At 38.8% G+C, this 21671-nt stretch overlaps 1 protein-coding gene across 2 annotated transcripts in view; it reads right to left on the bottom strand.

Moving 5' to 3' along the window:
• Positions 1-21671, bottom strand: part of LOC130914260 (raftlin-like) — a 228887-nt gene that overhangs the window by 112841 nt on the left and 94375 nt on the right. For both annotated transcript variants that reach the window (XM_057833276.1, XM_057833277.1), the window contains exon 3: positions 3638-3815. In XM_057833276.1, the coding sequence (XP_057689259.1) occupies positions 3638-3815 (178 nt within the window). The remainder of the gene's footprint in view (positions 1-3637; positions 3816-21671) is intronic.

Genomic DNA, 21671 nt, shown 5'->3' with positions numbered 1-21671 from the left:
TTCGGTTTCCCTAAAATCAGGTCCGCATTTTACGGCACACCTTCAACACACTACATTTACATTACCGTCTCCCAATTTACCGAGAGACTTTATCGGTAAAAATGTTAGCTGTGTGGGATCATTTCACCTTAAAGGATGACAAAGACGAAGAGGCAGAGTGCAACAAATGCCACAATAAAGTCAAGCGTAGTGGTAAAGCTGTAAGTTTTAATACAACCAACCTAATCAAGCATTTAACGAAATACCACCACAAACAATATGAGGAGTATGTTAAGAAAACCGAAGACAAAAAGAAAGGTCCTGCGCAACTAACACTGGCAGAAATTTTTGCTATGTGTGACAAACTGGCACTCGACAGTCTCAAAGCCCAGGAAATAACAAGAGTCATTGCCGAAGAATTCATTCTAGATGACGAGCCACTATCTCTCGTGAGTAAAGACGCACCATCCAACACTTTTAGAACCACGGTACAACATGCCCAGCCGTCATTACATCCTTGAGCGATTCGGCCGTGGAAGATTCGAGAACGATTCACAAACATCCAAATTCTGATTATTGAAATATGTCAAGTAAAGCGGAACTAATACACAGCGCGGTCTTCGGGACGCAATGAGAAACTGACCACATTGTGTCCCGAAAGTAAACATAATGCTTGTCATGGACCCGGGTAATGCCAATGCTCAACTCACGGCTTTAGCTCAACTCATGCCGCTGGATAAAAAACACAAGAATACCTGACTGCTTCTGATAGCCGCTACAAACCACGTCAACGTCGTTTTACTGGAGATAATAGATATCATATGTATATAGAACTAGATGCAAAACGACAGACTCGACGGCGTTAGCAACATTGAAGTATTGAAAACTAAATGCGTTAGTAAACAGCCGCCATCTTAAAGCAGAAGACTTCCCTAGTAGGCTGTTGTGAACCTTCCAAGCGAACCTAATTAACTTTTTATCGAAAATACTCCTAAATCTGCAAAATCTTGACTTGAATCTATCTTCAAAACAGTTTTAAAACTTTCACATGTCGAAAGTAGACAGAAGGGAAATTATGGAATAACGGGAGCAATTTTAACAACTTTAACAGTTGATTCGCAAAATTAAATGAATTGAATGTAGTTTAAAGTTGCTGATACGGAATGGGGACTTGAGTATTTTATTTACTGTTTTAAAATATTAACTTGATACTGAAATAGTCGTTTATTTAAACCTGAGAGGCATTTTATACAAGTCTTGTAACTAATGCATGAAACATTAAAAGCATTTAATAGCTTGGGGGATTTGTGGGATTTTCCACTGAGGTTGTTGGTGTGTTTTGCTTTTTTAAGACAGTTTACAATATTATTTGCACGTTTTACTGACTGACTATGCCATTTTTGTTTGTTATTTATAATGTTTTGTGTTTGTCACTGAATAAACAGGTCAGTTTCTTGTTACCAACCGTTGTGTGTTATTCAAACTCACCTAATTCAGCTGGCTAGTTTTTATCAAGAGTACTAAAAATTTTTTCAACATGAGTCTGACAACTAAGTAAGGAGGCTAAATAACTTTAAACTTTAACACATGCTCAGATAGGTCGGTATCGGATCGGAAGTGCAAAACAATATCGGTATCGGATTGGAAGTGCAAAAACCTGGATCGGGACATCCCTAATGCTAACGCCACAACTTAGTTGAGTGTGTGACAATTACTCAGCACAGACCTTCAAAGGCTAAAGCAACATTGCATCGCCAAGATAAGAAAACAAAACTTACCAAGCAGCACCTAACACATACAGTTGTGGTAAAAAGTTTACATACACTTGTGAAGAACATAATGTCATGGCTCTCTTGAGTTTCCAGTTATTTCTACAACTATGATTTTTCTCCGATAGAGTGATTGGAACAGATACTTCTTTGTCACAAAAAACATTCATGAAGTTTGGTTCTTTTATGACTTTATTATGGGTTAACAGAAAAAGTGATCAAATCTGCTGGGTCAAAAATATACATACATGGATCTGAAAAAGCGAATCATTGACTTGAACAAGTCAGGAAAGTCACTTGGAGCCATTTCAAAGCAGCTGCAGGTCCCAAGAGCAACAGTGCAAACAATTGTTTGTAAGTATAAAGTGCATGGCACTGTTTTGTCACTGCCACGATCAGGAAGAAAACGCAAGCTATCACCTGCTGCTGAGAGAAAATTGGTCCGGAGGGTGAAGATTCAACCGGGAATCACCAAAAAGCAGATCTGCCATGAATTTGAAGCTGCTGGAACACAGGTGTCAGTGTCCACAGTCAAGCGTGTTTTGCATCTCCATGGACTGAGAGGCTGCCGTGCAAGAAGGAAGCCCTTGCTCCAAAAGCGGCACCTTAAGGCTCGACTGAAGTTTGCTGCTGATCACATGGACAAAGATAAGACCTTCTGGAGGAAAGTTCTGTGGTCAGACGAAACAAAAATCGAGCTGTTTGGCCACAATGCCCAGCAATATGTTTGGAGGCGAAAAGGTGAGGCCTTTAACCCCAAGTACACCATGCCTACCGTCAAGCACGGTGGTGGTAGTATTATGCTGTGGGGCTGTTTTTCTGCCAATGGAACTGGTGCTTTACAGAGAGTAAATGGGATAATGAAGAAGGAGGATTACCTTCAAATTCTTCAAGATAACCTAACGTCATCAGCCTGAAGATTGGGTCTTGGGCGCAGTTGGGTGTTCCAACAGGACAATGACCCCAAACACACATCAAAAGTGGTAATGGAATGGCTAAATCAGGCTAGAATTAAGGTTTTCGAATGGCCTTCCCAAAGTCCTGACTTAAACGCCATTGAGAACTTGTGGACAATGCTGAAGAAACAAGTCCATGTCAGAAAGCCATCAAATTTTACTCAACTGCACCAATTCTGTCAAGAGGAGTGGTCAAAGATTCAACCAGAAGCTTGCCAGAAGCTTGTGGATGGCTACCAAAAGCGCCTAATTGAAGTGAAAATGGCCAAGGGACATGTTACCAAATATTAGCGCTGCTGTATGTATATTTTTGACCCAGCAGATTTAATCACTTTTTTCTGTTCACCCATAATAAAGTCATAAAAGAACCAAACTTCATGAATATTTTTTGTGACAAAGAAGTATCTGTTCCAATCACTATCGGAGAAAAATCAGAGTTGTAGAAATAACTGGAAACTCAAGAGAGCCATGACATTATGTTCTTCACAAGTGTATGTAAACTTTTGACCACAACTGTATTTTACAAAAGGAGCCTGGAATGAGCACACTCTTCAGCCTGTGTGTTGGGCGAGGGGGTTGGGTGCTGCATGTCACATGAGTGACACGACCAAACGCTGCTAAATGCGTTCTAACTACACATACAATACAAATTATCAGTCACTGTGAATTTATGACGGAAACTATGGCGGATTTTCAGCTCGTTTTCATGTCGTCACACGACAACTGGCATACATTTCATTATGTTTCATTCTCCAAAGACACGTTTTCAGCGCGTCATTGTGACATCATCGTCATGAAAAAAATTCTTCGTTGATGAAATATTTTCGTTATCGTCATCGTTGACGAAAACGACACTGATGGACTTCTAAGTCTCAAGCACTATTGAAATCGAACAGAAAGTCTGCTATTTTTGTTTGATACGTGAGAACGTACCCATCGTTGATCTGGACCAAGATGGCGCGGTAGAGTTGGTGTTGAGGGCTGTTGGACTCTGGGCCGCAGGGGTGGATGAATGGGTGAATGGCCGCCAGGTGGAAGCCCTGCTGGTAAAGCTCCTGTAACTGTTCTGGCAGCTCTCGCACCGAGGAAAGACGCAGTGTGGACGTTCCACCTGAAACACAGAGAACAAGGACATGACACCATTGCTTTCACTGAACAGTAAATCGAAACTTTCTGGAGCTTTCTGGTACTTAAGCAGAAAGTGATTTGTTTTGAAAATTCAGCCCTCAGAGCCAGTTAGTTACCCTTAGGACATGAAATTTGTATCATGAGTAGGTCCACAAGTGTCTCAAGAAGCCATAAAGGAAATTGAATAGGAGGTCAGCCATTTTGCTTTAGAGTGGACATTTCAGGGTCATTATGGGCAATTTCCAGCAATCCTTAGAATTTTTGAAAAATCAGCCCCTGGAGCTGGTTTTACTTAGAGGCATGACATTTGTTAGACACGTCTATCATGAGTAGCTCTACAAAAAAAAAGTCTCAAAAAGCTATATCTCAAAAGCCACAAGAAGTCTACTATTTTACCTTTAACAGGGCATTTTAGGGTCATTTTGTCATTTCTTTTTGCACTCATTCCATTCCAGTTAAAATGAATTGGAAATCTATTGCCATCAATGGCGACAACGCCTCCTATTCTGGCCTCCTTTTGTTCATTGATATGCAAAATTTCAAACATTCCCGTAAAAAGTCCTGATTAAACATAAACGTCACTGTCTGACATTCTTGAGCGAGAATCTGCAGCTGCAGCAGCAGTTAACTATAATTAAAACTGTCCTACAAAAAAGGTAAATAAAAGATCTGATGATTTGCAATTCAGATAGCAAAGTGATTAAGAATTCTCTCCAGGTTGGTTTTGCCAAATTAGACTTGCCGCTCTAGACTTAATCGGAGGAGATCAAAATCCAATCATCCCTGATTGCTGACGCCGCACGTGTTTGTTGGCTCGGCGGTCCGAGAGAAGTTGCGTTAGCGGAAGCTAACGAGCTGCAATCAGTCAGCGCTCAATAAAAACGCAAAAATCGCTACCAATAATCATAATAATGTGTTTTTCATGCCCAAAACTCAATTCGAGTCACATGCAATAATCACCCAGCCAAATTTACAATCTTACTAACGACGCTCACGTCACTTACCAACCCAAGCCCTGCCTTTTAAAGCCACACATATTCAAAGTCGAAGAAACTACAGCAGAATGTCAGAACACTGGACAGACAGCGACCAAAAATGAACAAAAATAATTTCTGGTCATTCACTCATTCAATGCCAAAAACGGGTAAACTTGTCAGCTAGAATTCAAACGTTGAGTGTAGGGCTTCAGCTATCGAATTTTTGAGTGACTGATTGTCAATTAGTTCGAATAATGGAGGAAGCGAATTACGAACATTTAATACGTTGCAGGATAAATTTTTGAAGATGTAAAACAAAGGCTTGCTAAGATTTCACTTTCAAAAGAGCATTAAATGCCAATAAAATAAATAAATAATACAATTTCTGAGTGTTTTCTCAAACTGCAGAATTTCATCAGCACTTTCATTTCACAAGAGCAATAAATGCATTTAAAAAATATATTAAAAATACCTGAGCTTAGCCTTAAACGGTATAAAAAACTAATACAATTACAATGCTCTTAACTAGGGTTGTTCCGATCATGTTTTTTTGCTCCCGATCCGATCCCGATCATTTTAGTTTGAGTATCTGCCGATCCCGATATTTCCCAATCCGATAGCTTTTTTTTTTTTTGCTCCAGATTCAATTCCAATCATTCCCGATAATTTTTCATATACATTTTGGCAATGCATTAAGAAAAAAATGAATACAACTCGGACGAATATATACATTCAACATGCAGTACATAAGTACTGTATTTGTTTATTATGACAATAAATCTTCAAGATGGCATTTACATTATTAACATTCTTTCTGTGAGAGGGATTCACGGATAGAAAGACTTGTAATTCTTAAAGGATAAATGTGACTTTGTATATTGTGACTAAATATTGCCATCTAGTGTTTTTATTGAGCTTTCAGTAAATTATACTGTAGCCATTTAATTGTTCTGCCCAAAAACATGATGGGAAGTGGAAACATGACTGTGCGTAGTGGCACCAATTGATATATCTTCTCTGCGTTGGGAAATAACATAGGGTGTTAAGAAAAATAGATCAACTATTACCTTGCTTCCCCATATTGCTCTCCACGATATTTCTAATTGTTGAGAGAGGGATTGTAAGGCTTTCGCCAATTAAAGAAAGGCTTCAAAGGCTGCCAAAATTCTGTCTATTCATTTTACATTGCCTTTTAGCTCTATGTATACGTAAAACGGTGCCATTATAGATTGAACGCGACAATGCGTGAGTGGGTAGTACAGCGCATGCGTAAATTGCGTTAAATATTTTAATGTTAATACCGCCGTTAACGCTATAAATTTGATAGCCCTACTTTAAGCCAAAACTAAAGATTCTGGATGAGTGTAAGATATTTTGTCTGTAACGTTAAATACAATTACAGAACGATTTAATAAAAAAAATATATACTGTATATATATTAAAAAAGGCATGTCTGATATTTTTTTGCTAAATCCGATACTTTGAAAATGACGTGATCAGACCCGATCTTTTACTTATGACTAGGGATGGGAATTGATAGGATTTTTACGATTCCGATTCCATTATCGATATTGCTTAACGATTCGATTCTTTATTGATTTTCTTATCGATTCTAATTTGGGGAAAAAGAAGAACAAACGTTTTGATTGGCATCGAGTTTGTTTAATCAGAAGTCACAACCTTACAAACTCACAACGAGATCAAAAGAGGCCCAAAGCCTCAATGTTAACTGTGGCAATAAGTGGCAAATACACAAGAATGTGTAACATTTTACTGAAACATTTATCTAATAGAAATAAAAAATATTGGTATATATTGGCAGATAGGTTGTTGCTCTGCCTTTGACAATATGTGTTAAACGCAGGGGTCCCCAAACTTTTTCCTGTGAGGGCCACATAACTTTTCCCTTCTCTGATGAGGGGCCGGGGTCAGTTTGTAACAGAAAAAGTGTGACGATTGCAGAAGTGCATAAATGTAAAAAATTATTGTTTTTCAGAAAGCCACAATCAAATAACCCTTTCTGGATTCTTTATAATAATAATAATAATAATTAATAATAAAAACACTATTAATTAAATAGATAATAACCAAATAACCCTCTCTGAATTCTTCAAGGAAAAGGCCAGGAAATAAAAAATAATAATAAATAAATAAAAATTCAAAATGGCCTGACCAAATGTGGAAGCGGGCCGTATTTGGGCCGCGGGCCGCAGTTTGGGGACCCCTGTGTTAAAGTGTATTATTTATCATTACATTGAATTGCATGCCTTTTAGTTTTTGTGGCGCTTACACGCTCAAGTGGGGGCGCACTTGCGCTTCCTCACGCGAAGAAGAACACGCTCACGTGAAGAAGAGCGCGCTTACACCCAAAGAAGAAATGCCGCATCCAAGTGAGTGAGCGACTTAGTGAGAGAGGGAAACACTTCTACGAGCCTACGTTCTTTGTTAAAGTTAATATCTACAGAGGCAACGCCTGTATGTATCATCTTTTGTGTTGTTGTTGTTGTGTTTCCACTCGCGATCGGACACTTAAATCCAGTTGTGTAGTGGTTTGAACGATGTGCTAATGCTAGCGAACGAATGCTAACCATACTGTTATTAGCAGCTAATCATCGCTGATTTACGTTGATGCAAACCTGTTTGTTATTGGGGACGAAATTGATTTGTTTCATTTCTATTCTTAGTTTCACTCTTCAAGTGATGGTTGAATAAAGTCAGCAAATTATACCAACGTCTTCTGCATCGTCATTTGGGAGTTTAGCTAGCTGTATAGCCAGGACTGAGCCTTAGCCTCTCTGTGAGGACAGCGCAGTCGTATTCCCTCCCGATGCAGTTATCTCCACCTTGCAATGACTGCAAGTCGCTTTGTTGTAATTTTTCCTCGTGAAGTGAAGACACACTTTCGAGCGTTTGAACCTACGTGCTGTCATTGTTATGTTTATGGCTGCAATGCTCGTGCTTACCCTTCGTAACCTTTCATTTTCACACTCTTTCCTGGTGAAGTGTAGTCAAACTTTGGAGCGAGTGGTCCTTGGCGCCATGCTAGTTTGATGCGTCTGGACAACAAGACACGTCACGACGCAATACGCGTCTTTAGGAATCGTTAAAGGGATCGTTAAGGCTTTTTCATTGTGATGTCGAGGCCTCGAAACACTCGGAACCGGTTCCGAATTGGAATCGGATTCCGATTCCCATCCCTACTTATGAGACAAAATTCTTTGGATTTTGCTGCTCAGTAAACATCTAATGAAAACAAGCGGTATGAACCAAAAATATCCACATCCACCTTTGTCAATTTCATCCATTTGTAATGATCCCAAATCACTAGAATCTGGATCCAACCATCCCTAAACGAACTGTCAAACTGCGTCTGCTTGCAAAAGTGCAAATCTGAAATGCAGCGTGTCCTCCCAGGAAGCAAGGAATTATGAAAGCGCTGACAGAAGAAGGAAAACAAGACTGGTGTCCTGAGGGGGCGCCCGTCTAAAAATACTCCCCCCGAATTACTCAATCACGTCGTCCTACTGCACCACAATGCTGCCGCTTTGGAAACTAACAGGCGTGAAGGAATTAACACAAGGAAATAGGCCACCATGCAAAATGACTGAAACGTACCCCCCTCCTCCAATTTCCATCTTCTCGCACCACTGGCGCATTAATCCTTCTGTGATCCCTAATTTGGTTTCCTTGCCTTTGGTGCGAGAAGAAGTCCTGGTGGAGGGAAGCTAGAACAGCGCGACGAGGATCAGAGCAGGAAGTAAAAAGCGCACAAGAGTAAATAAGGAGCGCTTTCAATTAGCCGTGGAAACACAGCCGCAGGCCACTTCTTCCCCGAGTGGGCGCTAATCACTCTGGGAGTCGCTATTAATCTCGGCTTTTAAAAACACACACGCAAAATTTCATCAGCAGAGATCACTGAATATTCACGAAAGTAAGATTTCGGGATTTTACGCTTGACAATGAGATCCGAGAGAAAAGTGTATTGAAAATGGATCAAACACGTGTTAGCGCCACAAAAAAAAAAATCTGTAATTTAGTAAATTCTATATTTCGACATTATATTTGAATTTTTTTTTCTGGGCCAGACTGTTTTGACTGGGAGAGGCTGGATTGGACGTCTAGCACCATCAATGGCATTTAAACATGAGCATTCAAAGACTAACGATGAGAAAATAAACAAATGTTACATTGTAATAAGTCATTTTTATGGTAATAACATAGTAATAACATGGTAATAACAGTAAAAACTCAGGAACAGTTGTAGATTGCAAGATTTGAGCTTAATCTTTTGTAGGGCACTCTTTTGACTCATTTGATGCCGTTGTTGATTGTAATAACTAGGGTTGTTCCGATCATGTTTTTTTTTTTCCGATCCCGATCGTTTTAGTTTGAGTATCTGCCGATTCCGATATTTCCCCATCCGATTGCTTTTTTTTTTTTACTCCCGATTCAATTCCAATCATTCCCGATAATTTTTCCCAATCATATACATTTTGGCAATGCATTAAGAAAAAAATGAATAAAACTCGGACAATATATACATTCAACATACAGTACATAAGTACTGTATTTGTTTATTATGACAATAAATCCTCAAGATGGCATTTACATTATTAACATTCTTTCTGTGAGAGGGATCCACGGATAGAAAGACTTGTGACTTTGTATGTTGTGATGAAATATTGCCATCTAGTGTATTTGTTGAGCTTTCAGTAAATGATACTGTAGCCATTTAAGTGTTCTGCCCAAATGCATGATGGGAAGTGCAACCATGACTGTGCATAGTGGTACCAATTGATATATCTGCGTTGGGAAATAACATAGGGTGTTAAGAAAAAGATCAATTACTACCCTTCTTCCCCACATTGCCTCCCACGATATTTCTAATCGTAGGGAGAGGGATTGTAAGGCTTTAGCCAATTAAAAGAAGGCTCCAAAGGCTGCCAAAATTCACTCTACTCATTTGATGCTGCCTTTTAGCTCTATGTATAGGTAAAACGGCGCCATTACAGATAGAACGCGACAATGCGTGAGTGGGTCGTGCAGCGCATGCGTTAATTGCGTGATAAATTTTAAAAAAACTAATTACCGCCGTTAACGGGATAAATATGATAACCCTACCTTAAGCCTAAACTAAAGACTCTGGATGAGTGTAACATATTATGTCTGTAACGTTAAATACAATTAGAAAACGATTTAATTAAAAAAAAAAATATATATATATATATATATATATATATATATATATACATATTAAAAAAGGCATGTCCGATATTTTTTTGCCGATTCCGATACTTTGAAAATGACGTGATCGGACATCCCGATCCAGGACATCGATCGGGATGCCAATCGATTGGGACATCTCTAGTAATAACAGTACATTTTTATGGTAATAACATAGTAATAACACAGCAATGACAGTAAAAACTCAGGGACAGTTGTAGCTTGCAGGATTTGAGCTTATTCTTTTATAGGGCACTCTTTTGACTCATTTGATGCCATTGATGGCACTACATCCAGTCCATTTTAACTGGGAGAGCTTCCAGCCTCACAGTCTAATTGAATTGGACATCTATCGTTGTCAATGGCAGTGAAACAAAATCACTCAATGTCAGTCATTCCAGTTGAAACAGATTTGATGTATATCACTGTCAATGGTAGTTAATGTGTTGATGTCAATTTCATGTCTCAATGTGAGTTATTTTTCATTAAATAATTAAAGACATACTTTAACATGCCATACTGTAATTATCGTCCCATGTCATGATCGATTCTTTTTTCCTATCGGACAGCACGGCATGAAACTAACCATGGAGTGACAAAATGCAACAGAAATCTGACAGGACACAGGAAGTTCTTGACTGTGTAGCACACAAGAAAACAAAGTGGCATTATTACAAACCACGGCAAAAATGGAGGCTTTTCTGTGTGACAGGCAACAAATTGCTTTTCCGTGAAATTGTGTTAGCGCAGAGTCAGACAGGAGCATTAAACACAGCCAGGCTTGAGGGGGTTGTTTATATGGATGTAGCATGAATGCGGCGCTGCTAGCCTCGGGGGTTTGGGTGGCGAATGCCTGATGGAGTGAGCGCTCCTAAGCAAAGATGGCAGCAAACAATTTAAGGAGGAAATTGGACCTGCAGGTGACGTGACGCCACCCGCCGCGTATGTCTGCGCTGATATTACGCACCGTGACATTGTTGTTTATATCGACATTCATTTTAGTTTGGGGGTTGGGATGCATTTTATTTATTTATTTTTTAAAATAACTTAATATTTTCTCTAGTGAAATATGGTCTGTTTGCTGTAACAAAAAGGGACGGAGTTTCTTTTCCTGATAAAATTTCATCTTTTTACCATTTTTGCGGGATTCTACCAAAAAATGAAAATTTGGAGTTTGGATTGGAGCAACAGATTATTTAGTTAGTTTCCTTAACAAAGGTTATTGTTGCAATTGGGTGACTGTCTGCTTTAATCAAGGACTACAGGAATAATAATAAAAAAAAAAACATATATATATATATATATATATATATATATATATACACAGTGGGGCAAATAAGTATTTAGTCAACCAATAATTGTGCAAGTTCTCCCACTTGAAAATATTAGAGAGACCTGTAATTGTCAACATGGGTAAACCTCAACCATGAGAGACAGAATGTGGGAAAAACCCCAGAATATCACATTGTTTGATTTTCAAAGAATTTATTTGGAAATCATGGTGGAAAAATCAGTATTTGGTCTACAGCAAAAGCTAATCTCAATACTTTGTTATATACCCTTTGTTGGCAATAACGGAGGCCAAACGTTTTCTTTACTCTTCACAAGCTTTTCACACACTGTTGCTAGAATTTTGGCCCATTCCTCCATGCAGATCTCCTCTACAGCAGTGATGTTTTGGGGCTGTCATTGGGCAACACGAACTCCCTCCTCACCCCGTGGCGTCAAAATGATAACAAGAACGGGGAGTAAAAATCTCAGAACCACACGGGGGGACCTAGTGAATGACCTACAGAGAGCTGGGACCACAGTAACAAAGGCTACTATCAGTAACACAATACGCCGCCAGGGATTCAAATCCTGCATTACCAGACGTGTCCCCCTGCTGAAGAAAGTACACGTCCAGGCCCGTCTGCGGTTCGCTAGAGAGCATTTGGATGATCCAGAAGAGGACTGGTAGAATGTGTTATGGTCAGATGAAACCAAAATAGAACTTTTTGGTAAAAACACAGGTTCTCTTGTTTGGAGGAAAAAGAATACTGAATTGCACCATACACACTGTGAAGCGTGGGAGTGGAAACATCATGCTTTGGGGCTGTTTTTCTGCAAAGGGAACAGGACGACTGATATGTGTAAAGGAAAGAATGAATGGGGCCATGTATCGAGAGATTTTGAGTGAAAATCTCCTCCCATCAGCAAGGGCATTGAAGATGAGACGTGGCTGGGTCTTTCAGCTTGACAATGATCCCAAACACACAACCAGGGCAACAAAGGAGTGGCATCGTAAGAAGCATTTCAAGGTCCTGGAGTGGCCTAGCCAGTCTCCAAATCTCAACCCCATAGAAAATCTGCGGAGGGAGTTGAAAGTCCGTGTTGCCCAACGACAGCCCCAAAACATCACTGCTCTAGAGGAGATCTGCATGGAGGAATGGGCCAAAATACCAGCAACAGTGTGTGAAAAGCATGTGAAGACTTACAGAAAACGTTTGGCCTCCGTTATTGCCAACAAAGGGTACATAACAAAGTATTGAGATGAACTTTTGGTATCAACCAAATACTTATTTTCCACCATGATTTGCAAATAAATTATTTAAAAATCAAACAATGTTATTTTCTGTTTTTTTTTTCTTTTTTTCCACTTTCTGTCTCTCATGGTTGATGTTTAACCCTTGAGAGTCGAAGGACGCGCCGGCGCGTCCTCAGCGCACGTCGTCTTTGAAGCGCCCTCACGTTTTAATTATGTCACCCACATGCCGTTGGTTGGTCTCGTTTTAAAGTGCGGAAGTTGCGGTTTACTCTCGTTATTATTTGAAGTCAATCGACCAACTAAAACGTGAGATATTGTCATTTAAGTTTGATAGTTTTATTGTCCTCTCAAAAAAACATTAAAACGCTGCATGGATCATTTATGTCTATATTTCCATCATTTCTTGTCCTTTTTCAAAACGGAAGCTCCATGAAAAAAACACAAATCAAACGAACCCTTTCGAAGTCACAGTGGAAGCACAAAATGCGTTTTTTTTTTTTTTTTTTTTAATAAATAAAACTGCCGTGCGAGGTTCCACCGAACTAGAGGGAGGAGTGTTCTGAAGCAGCGAGGTGGCGAGCGACAGCCAGTTGGATACTGCTGGATCGAGCAGCGACTTTGTGTGACTTTGACAATGAACGGAAAACTAAATTTAGCGCAAGCAATTGTGCTTTTTGATCGACTTGAGGAAGAGGATGGTCTAAATTCGTCATCATCGTCTTCTTCGAAAGAGTCCTTGAGTGAAGATAGTGACGGATTGAACACGTGGGTGACGCCATCGACGAGCAGAGGTAAGCCAACTCACTTTTTTTTTCAATGCTGAAAAAGTTTCTTTTGAAAGTTTCTTTTGATATTGCAAGACAAAGTTAATTTTGATGCAATATAAGTGTGTGTTTGTGTATATAATAATAAAATGTGCATATCAGATCAAAGTCGTACGTGCACTGTGTGTATCCAAGGCAGGAATTTATAATTTGTGTTCTTCTTTCTATATGAAGATTAGGGATGTAGCACATATTCATCAGCTATGGTATTGCTATGGTATTCTTTCTATTGTCATACATATAGATTTCCATTATTATTTATTGCTGTATATATTTTTATTTTATACTTTATTATTTTCATAAATACTGACTTTTTTTTCATGTACATTTATAGTGACAATGAAAAATCTACATTCACTGCCCGAATGGAAAGAGGACGAGGGAGAAGGGGTCATCACGGAAGAGCGATGAGATGTCAGCGGAGGAGAGGCTGGAGAAGTCAGCGCGGCAGAAGCCGATCACCACTGGCTCAGCCTGCACTTGTGCCATGGAGCACAGAGCAAGACACAGACACTGCCCCACAGTGCAGCCGGTTCACACCCCGGAGACCACCAGGACCTCAGGTGAATCGTGAACATGCATACACCCCAAAAGAACTTTTTGACCTGTTCTTCACCTCATCGACAATGAGGAATATGTGCAAACACACAAACCAGTATGGCAGAGTCCGAAAAGAGATTGGGAAAAAGTTTGTGTGGACAGACACTACAGCGGAGGAGCTTGAAAAATTTATTGGACTCCTCTTGTACATGTCTTTGGTTTCACTTCCAACTGTGCAAGATTATTGGAAGGCAAGGAATTCCAGGACGAAACAGCTTTTCAGAGTGGCATGCCTGAAAAAAATTTAACTTGTTTATTGTAAATATTTTTGAAAATACTTTTTTTTCCAATGCTATATATATTTTTTCCCCACAATCAGTCTTCTCAATTTGTGTATATAAATGTGTGTTCAAGAAGCTTCATTGTGTGTACATAGTTTTCATCAGGTGATGGGCCGCAATACCTAAACTCATAAAGAGATGGCCTCTAAACACTTTTTGTGTTAGATGGTATATATTTTTCACTGTTCTTCACTGTTTGGTCTGCTGTATATAACCTGTTTTGACTAGAGCATGTATAAAAGCAAAAAACGCCTATGGCTATACCTGTTGTTTATGTTGAATTGTCAAATATAAGACTATTTATTCTAAATTTTTTTGGTTGAATGTTCATCCTAACATGTTGAATAAATATTATAAAGTTTCAAAACGGTTCGTTACGCATGTTTGGTTGTCAATTGGACATCAATATTAAAAATTTTCACAAAACGATTTTGGAATTTTTGGTCTTTTTGGGCCCAAAATGATGATTTATAATTGGTCAGTGAAGGAAACAACAGTTTGGACATGAAGTTCAAGGTGTCACAAAAAACGGTCCAAACCAGGCCATGGTAAACAATTCTTTCTTTGAAATATAAAGGCAACTTCAAAGGCATGCAAAATCAGACAAAATAGGCCCAGACCTTAAAGGGTTAACCATGTTGACAATTACAGGCCTCTCTCATATTTTCAAGTGGGAGAACTTGCACAATTGGTGGCTGACTAAATACTTATTTGCCCCACTGTATGTATATGTATATATATATATATATACATACAGTATATATGTTTTTTAATTTACCGGTACTCAAATATTTTTTTAATTAAAAATGAATAAAAGAAATTTTAAAAAAGAAAATTAAATAGTATTATTTATTTTTATCGCTTTACAAAATTTGATTCATTTTTGTTAAAAACGAGGCTCAAAAGAAGATACAGATTTTGAATTGAAATTTATTCTCCAAACATTCATTTGATAATAAATGACTGATTATTTGTTTGTTCTAACAGCTTTAGTTCAGATAAATTTTAATTCTGTAGCTGCCATTGACGACCATAGACGTCCAATTCATTCCGATTCGGTAGGTTGACAGTGGATGAATAGGATATCTATGGCTTTCAATGGCATTGAAACATGTTCATTTTCGGGGCTGTCGTTGAGAAAAATGAAGTTTCTGCTCCATCCAAAGATTTTCTATTGGATTGAGATCTGGAGATTGTCTAGGCCAGTGTTTTTCAACTGGTGTGCCGCGACATATCGTCAGGTGTGCCGCGAGAAATTATCCTATATCGCATTTGTATTTTTTTATTTTTTATTTTTTTACATCGCCGGGCGGAGTTGCAGTAGGAAGGAAGGAGTTGGTAGAAAGTTCTCTGTGGTGTGCAGATGAGCGAGGTATTGCTTGTGTTGCCTTCAAAAACTGCTCAGATTTCTAGCCATCTGCCACCTTGCTTTCTGCGACAATGTGGAACCCAGCATGTCAACTGTACATCATTTGACTAGACTCATCAAGTGTCGATATAAACGAAAGTGTCCTTTCTATTTTCTCCATATGTGACGACCTCAATCCTCCCCCTGTGTTTTATTCCAACACATTGTCAAGGACAGCAAGGTGGTTGATGGCTAGAAATCCGAGCAGTTCTTGAACGCGACATTAGCCAACAGTTCGATGGTGCCAAGCAAGCTTGAAACATTATCTCCGAACAAAACAGCTGTCGCTCCAAAGTTCAAACTATGGACTATTTTGTTCACCTTTGTGAAAACACGAAGAAACAGACAACTTTTTGGAGAAGAACTACAAAGGTAAATGAGAAAGCCCTCAAGCCAGTTAGCTTGTCGCTTAACTTGTTACTAAATCCAAAACGTCCCACACTGTGGCAGGGACATTAATACTACCTGTCTGCAAAGTCATTATCAGCGAGATGCTCGACCCTAATGTGGTTAAAGACATTGCTAAAGTCTTCCTGTCTGATAAATCTGAGTGTTTCAAGCCTAAATGCAATAAAAAATAAAAAAAGAGACTGAGAGCTGTTGAAGAAGATTCCTGCTCGGATATCGGCTTTGTATTACCGTATTGGCCCGAATATAAGACGGTGTTTTTGCATTGAAATAAGATTGAAAAAGAGGGGGTCGTCTTATATTCGAGGTCTAGACATTATACTCATTCGCGACGCTAGATGACGCCAGATATCATTGAAGCGATGTTCTGTTATGATAAAGCTTAGCTACTCTCCCCATTCACAATGCTAGATGGCGCCAGATATCATTGAAGCGATGTTCTCTCATGACAGATCTCAGCTACTCTCAAGTTTAACCAGTTTGCATTATTTTATTGCAATGTTTTTCCTTATTCAGATTTGTTCTCTCATGACAGATCTCAGCTACTCTCAAGTTTAACCAGTTTGCATTATTTTACTGCAGTGTTTTTCCTTATTCAGATTTGTTTCAAGACTACAGTTACAGTAAGACAGTAAGACAGAGTACGTCACAACCCGGGGACTACATGTACAGTATATGTATCTGGCGGAAAACACTCACGTGACTTGAAGTTTCGCTCTGAGACCCCCAATTTGGCCAAATTTCAAAATTGTCCGACATGCACGTGTGATAATCTTTGGAAAGCTTAAAATATCAATTTTCTGGGGGAAGAAAAAATCTTAACAGGAGGTATTTAAAAAAAATAAATAAATAAAACATTTTTAGACAGCAAAACCTTAACTGGAGGCGAGAGCACGCAAGAACGGAATTAAAGACACCATGATTTTAAAGATATATTATCGCGTATTCCCCTTGTTTTATATCCAAAAACTCATGTCACATGTATCATCGGGTGTCAAGACACAGATGTGAATGGCCACAGCTGGTTTTTGTGGGATTTTATTAATTTTTTTCTAATTAATCACGTTAAAATATTTAACGCAATTAACGCATGCGCATGCACGACCCAGTCACGCATTGTCGCATTCCATCTATTATGGCGCCGATTTGCATATATATAGAGTTAAAAGGCAGCGTAAAATGAATAGAGTGAATTTTGGCAGTCTTTGGAACCTTTTTTAATTGGCTAAAGCCTTAAAATCCCTCTCTCAACAATTAGAAATATCGTGGGAAAGCAATGTGGGGAAGAAAGGTGGTAGTTGATCTTTTTCTTTACACCTTATGTTAATTCCCAACGCAGAGAAGATATATCAATTGGTGCCACTACGCACAGTCATGGTTGCACTTCCCATCATGCATTTGGGCAGAACAGTTAAATGGCTACGGTATCATTTACTGAAAGCTCAACAAATACACTAGATGGCAATATTTAGTCACAATATACAAAGTCACATTTATCCGTTAAGAATTACAAGTCTTTCTATCCGTGGATCCCTCTCACAGAAAGGATGTTAATAATGTAAATGCCATCTTGAGGATTTATTGTCATAATAAACAAATACAATACTTATGTACTGTATGTTGAATGTATATATTCGTCCGAGTTTTATTCATTTTTTTCTTAATGCATTGCCAAAATGTATATGATCGGGAAAAATTATCGGGAATGATTGGAATTGAATCGGGAGCAAAAAAAAGCAATAGGATGGGGAAATATCGGGATCGGCAGATACTCAAAACGATCGGGATCGGATCGGGAGCAAAAAAACATGATCGGAACAACCCTACAATTGATCAATAGTTATGAGGTAGATATCCGTGACTTTTTTACAGACGCCATTTTTTTCATTGTGACTTAATTTGTTTAAAAGTTTAAAATATGCGAGTGAATAATTTTTTTAAGTCGTTTTTTTTTTTTTTTTTTTAACGAAATATTAAACATCAATTAATGATTCTAAACTAAAAATGACAGACATTTTGAATAATATATATAATTACTTCCCTTTTTTTATGGCTGGGTTGAAACAAAAGCGGTTGCGCGACGTCTGTAAACGGGGCTTTTCAGGGTAAGACGGACAAATTGAAACTAGTTTGGGGGCTTAATGTGCCATGAATCTGCTATGGCAGCATATAGAAATATTGTTCTATCAAACACAACAGTTCTTTTGGCTGAAAATACAGAAGTTTATTTTAAAGAGGGGTGCAAGAGCAGAAACTGCTTTTTCAGTCTTGTGTGTTTTCCGCCATATATGTTTGTTCAATTTTTGCCAAGAAAAAAAACTAAAAAACAAAAAAATCCCTTCCACATTTCACACAGTTTTAAACTGCAGTTATCAAATGCTCTGGAAAATCTGTTCACAATTTGTTGGATTACGCAAGTAAGAAACAAAATGCACAGTTTCTGATGATAACACAATTGAAATGTGTGAATATTCATGCCGAGCGCATCCGGAAATAGATATGAAATAAATAAGTACAACACATCTGCTGTGTTTATCTGGCGGCAGAAGCATCAAAGTGAGTCACGGTGATGCGCCAAATGTACGCGTAGGATTTCACGCAAACACATTTCCACCCTGAAGACCCCACAAAGCCCGAGGCGCTTTGAAACAGGTGCTTACTCGTCGCTGAGCAAACATTTTCAAAACAAATCCAACATTACGGATTGCCGTTTGAACTTCCTTCTCTCACTCACTTGAAATCCTACCTTTGCTTCCAAATTTCCAAAAGTTCCAAATTGTTTGAAGCCTAGATAATGAATAGAGCATGTTAATGTTCTACACAGAACATAACGAGAACCTTGTTAAGGTAATCAAAAAAAAAAAAACGATTGATTTTGTGGTCCCCTCGGGTAATTGCACTCAATCAACTGCAAGCCGTCACCTCTTTGTTTTTAATGAACTCTTGCAGATTGTTGGTTCATGTCAGAGCAGTACTCCCATTCATGTTGTCATTGTCAGCCTGAGGCGCGACTTTATTGATCGGCCATGTTATCATCAAAGATCACACCGGCTCTCGTTCGCCAATCAGTCGTTTCTGCCGCCGCCAGACGACGATTGATTTTTAATGACATCTCATCTGTCGCGGGTTAGTCTGCTACATGTTCTTGAAACCTGACTTGAAACTTTTCAGATAGTGAATTAGGAATCCTATTTGAAAGCCTGATTTCATAGAAGACGGCTGAACTCTCAATCTGTTGTCACAAACACCAGATTCATTTGGGCCTGGGGATCATTACACTATGTCAACAAAATAAAGGACAAAACAACACTACCAAAAACAGTCAAAGCATAATAACAATAATAATGCAAGTAAGTAGTAAATAATAAATAAGTATACAGTGTATCACAAAAGTCGCATTTCTGCAGATATTTAAGTATATCTTTTCATGGGACAACACTGACAAAATGACACTTTGACACAATGAAAATTCTGTGTGCAGCTTATATAATAGAGGTAATTTATTTTCCCCTCAAAATAACTAAAAATATAGCCAGTAATATCTAAATCCCTGGCAACAAAAATGAGTACACCGCATGGGAACTATGTATATCCCTAAATGTCCAAATTGAGTACTGCTTGTCATTTTCCCTCCAAAATGTCATGTGACTCGTTACAGGAGTGCTGTCAGCATTGCTGCAGAGAATGAAGAGGTAGGGGGCGGGGGTCATTCCCACCACCATGCTTGACTGTAGGCATGACACACTTATCTTTTAGAGGTGTGCATCGGCACTGCCCTCACGATACGATTCGATTACGATTCGGAGGGCCACGATTCGATTCAGAGTGTCACGGTTCGATTCGGCAATGCATCGCGATGCATTAAATCCTGGGATGCATTAAAATTCTAAAGCAAAGCATATTTTTCGTGAATCATGAGGCAACACAAGCGGTCAGACATTAAACAACTTTTCATTGGCTCTTGTGTCACTCCTGGTTGAAGTCAAATGAAAATACTTTCAGATATATATATTAAAAATTTTTTTAAAAAAAACATCACAGCATTTAATTAGTGCTTTGAATGAGACCAGGGCTTTCTCTTTTTTTTACACACAGTAGCAACATTTCACACAGTACAACATCTGATCTCCTGTGCAAAATCATAATAAAAGTCTCAACGACCCATCAATAAAAATATTCAAGTAAATATTAAAGAAAACTACAAAGAAAATATTGCAGTGCAGCAGCATCTTTATCGCAATATCAATCCAGGGATCAGTTCAGTTGCAAACAAAACATCAACTAAATTGCAATGTAGAACAAAAGTAAAATGTAGGCCTAGATTACAGACACGGCCCGCTTTTTTGTTGTTGTTGTTGTTGTTGGAGTGACGCAAAAAAAACCGCAGCAGCAGCAATTTGTTTTCATTTCTTCGAGTTGGCAGAAAAAAACGCAAGTTTTCTTAATGTTTGAATAGTCTACATATTTTTATGATAATTATGAAAGCATTTACACATCGAAATAACGCTGGGGAAGTTTAATATAAAAAAAAAAAAAACCTTGGGTTTTGCAGACACACATAGGAGAAGATTCAAAAGGATCACATTTCTGTTGCATTTGTGTGCATAAACAAAAGTGTCCTTCGCAACGAATTCTCAGTTGGCAGAAAAAAGTTAATGTTTAAATAGTCTACATATTTTTATGATCATTATAAAAGCATTTACACAACCAAATAACGCCGGGAAAGTTTAATATTAAAAAATAAAAAACATGCGGTTTTGCAGACACACAGAGGAGAAGATTCAAAAGGATCACATTTGTGTTGCCTTTGTGTGCATAAATAAAAGTGTCTTTCGTATAGAATTCTCAGTTGGCAGAAAAAAACGCAAGTTTTCTTAATGTTTAAATCATATTTTTATGATCATTATAAAAGCATTTACACAACAAAATAACTGTGACGGCCCTGGCCGTTTAATAGCTAATTTTCGGAGATTCTTCCAGTCAGCTGATCGTCGCCTCCACCAGCTGGCTGCTTCCCCTCCCATTGTGACGACAGCTGATCGACGCAGGACGGACCGACGACGTCACCACCGCTGATTGGCCACGGGAAAAGGCGCCAAGCTTCTTAAACCTGCCGCTGTCAACGCTCTAGGACAGGGGTGGGCAAACCGGTCCTCGAGGGCCGCAGTGGGTCCTGGTCTTTGTTCCAACTGACCCAGCACAGATAGTTTAACCAATGCGGTTTCAGCAGAAATGAGAAGCACCTGACTGCAATCGACTGATTGCACTTGTAAAACAGCAGATTGGTGAAAAGGTGTCCTCATAATGGGTTGCAACAAAAACCCGCACCCACTGCGGCCCTTTGTGGAATTAATTGATCATCAACCACCCATTCACGCTCGTTTGCATTTTGATCGCCAGTTTGATACACTCCCGCTTTTTCGGTGAGGTCTTTTGTGTTTATTCGTTATTGGATCGTTTTTGTTCACCACTGTAAATAAGAGCACTGAAGCAAGTAAGGGTAAGTCGCCATTTCTGTTCAACCCGTTTTCTCCTGTTTTGTATAGAGTAGGAAGTTAGGTTAGAAGCTGTCTTTTCTTTGTTCCTTTTAC

Source organism: Corythoichthys intestinalis, chromosome 4 (genome assembly GCF_030265065.1).
Source record: "Corythoichthys intestinalis isolate RoL2023-P3 chromosome 4, ASM3026506v1, whole genome shotgun sequence".
NCBI lineage: Eukaryota > Metazoa > Chordata > Actinopteri > Syngnathiformes > Syngnathidae > Corythoichthys > Corythoichthys intestinalis.
This window is presented reverse-complemented; position numbering and strand designations above follow the sequence as displayed.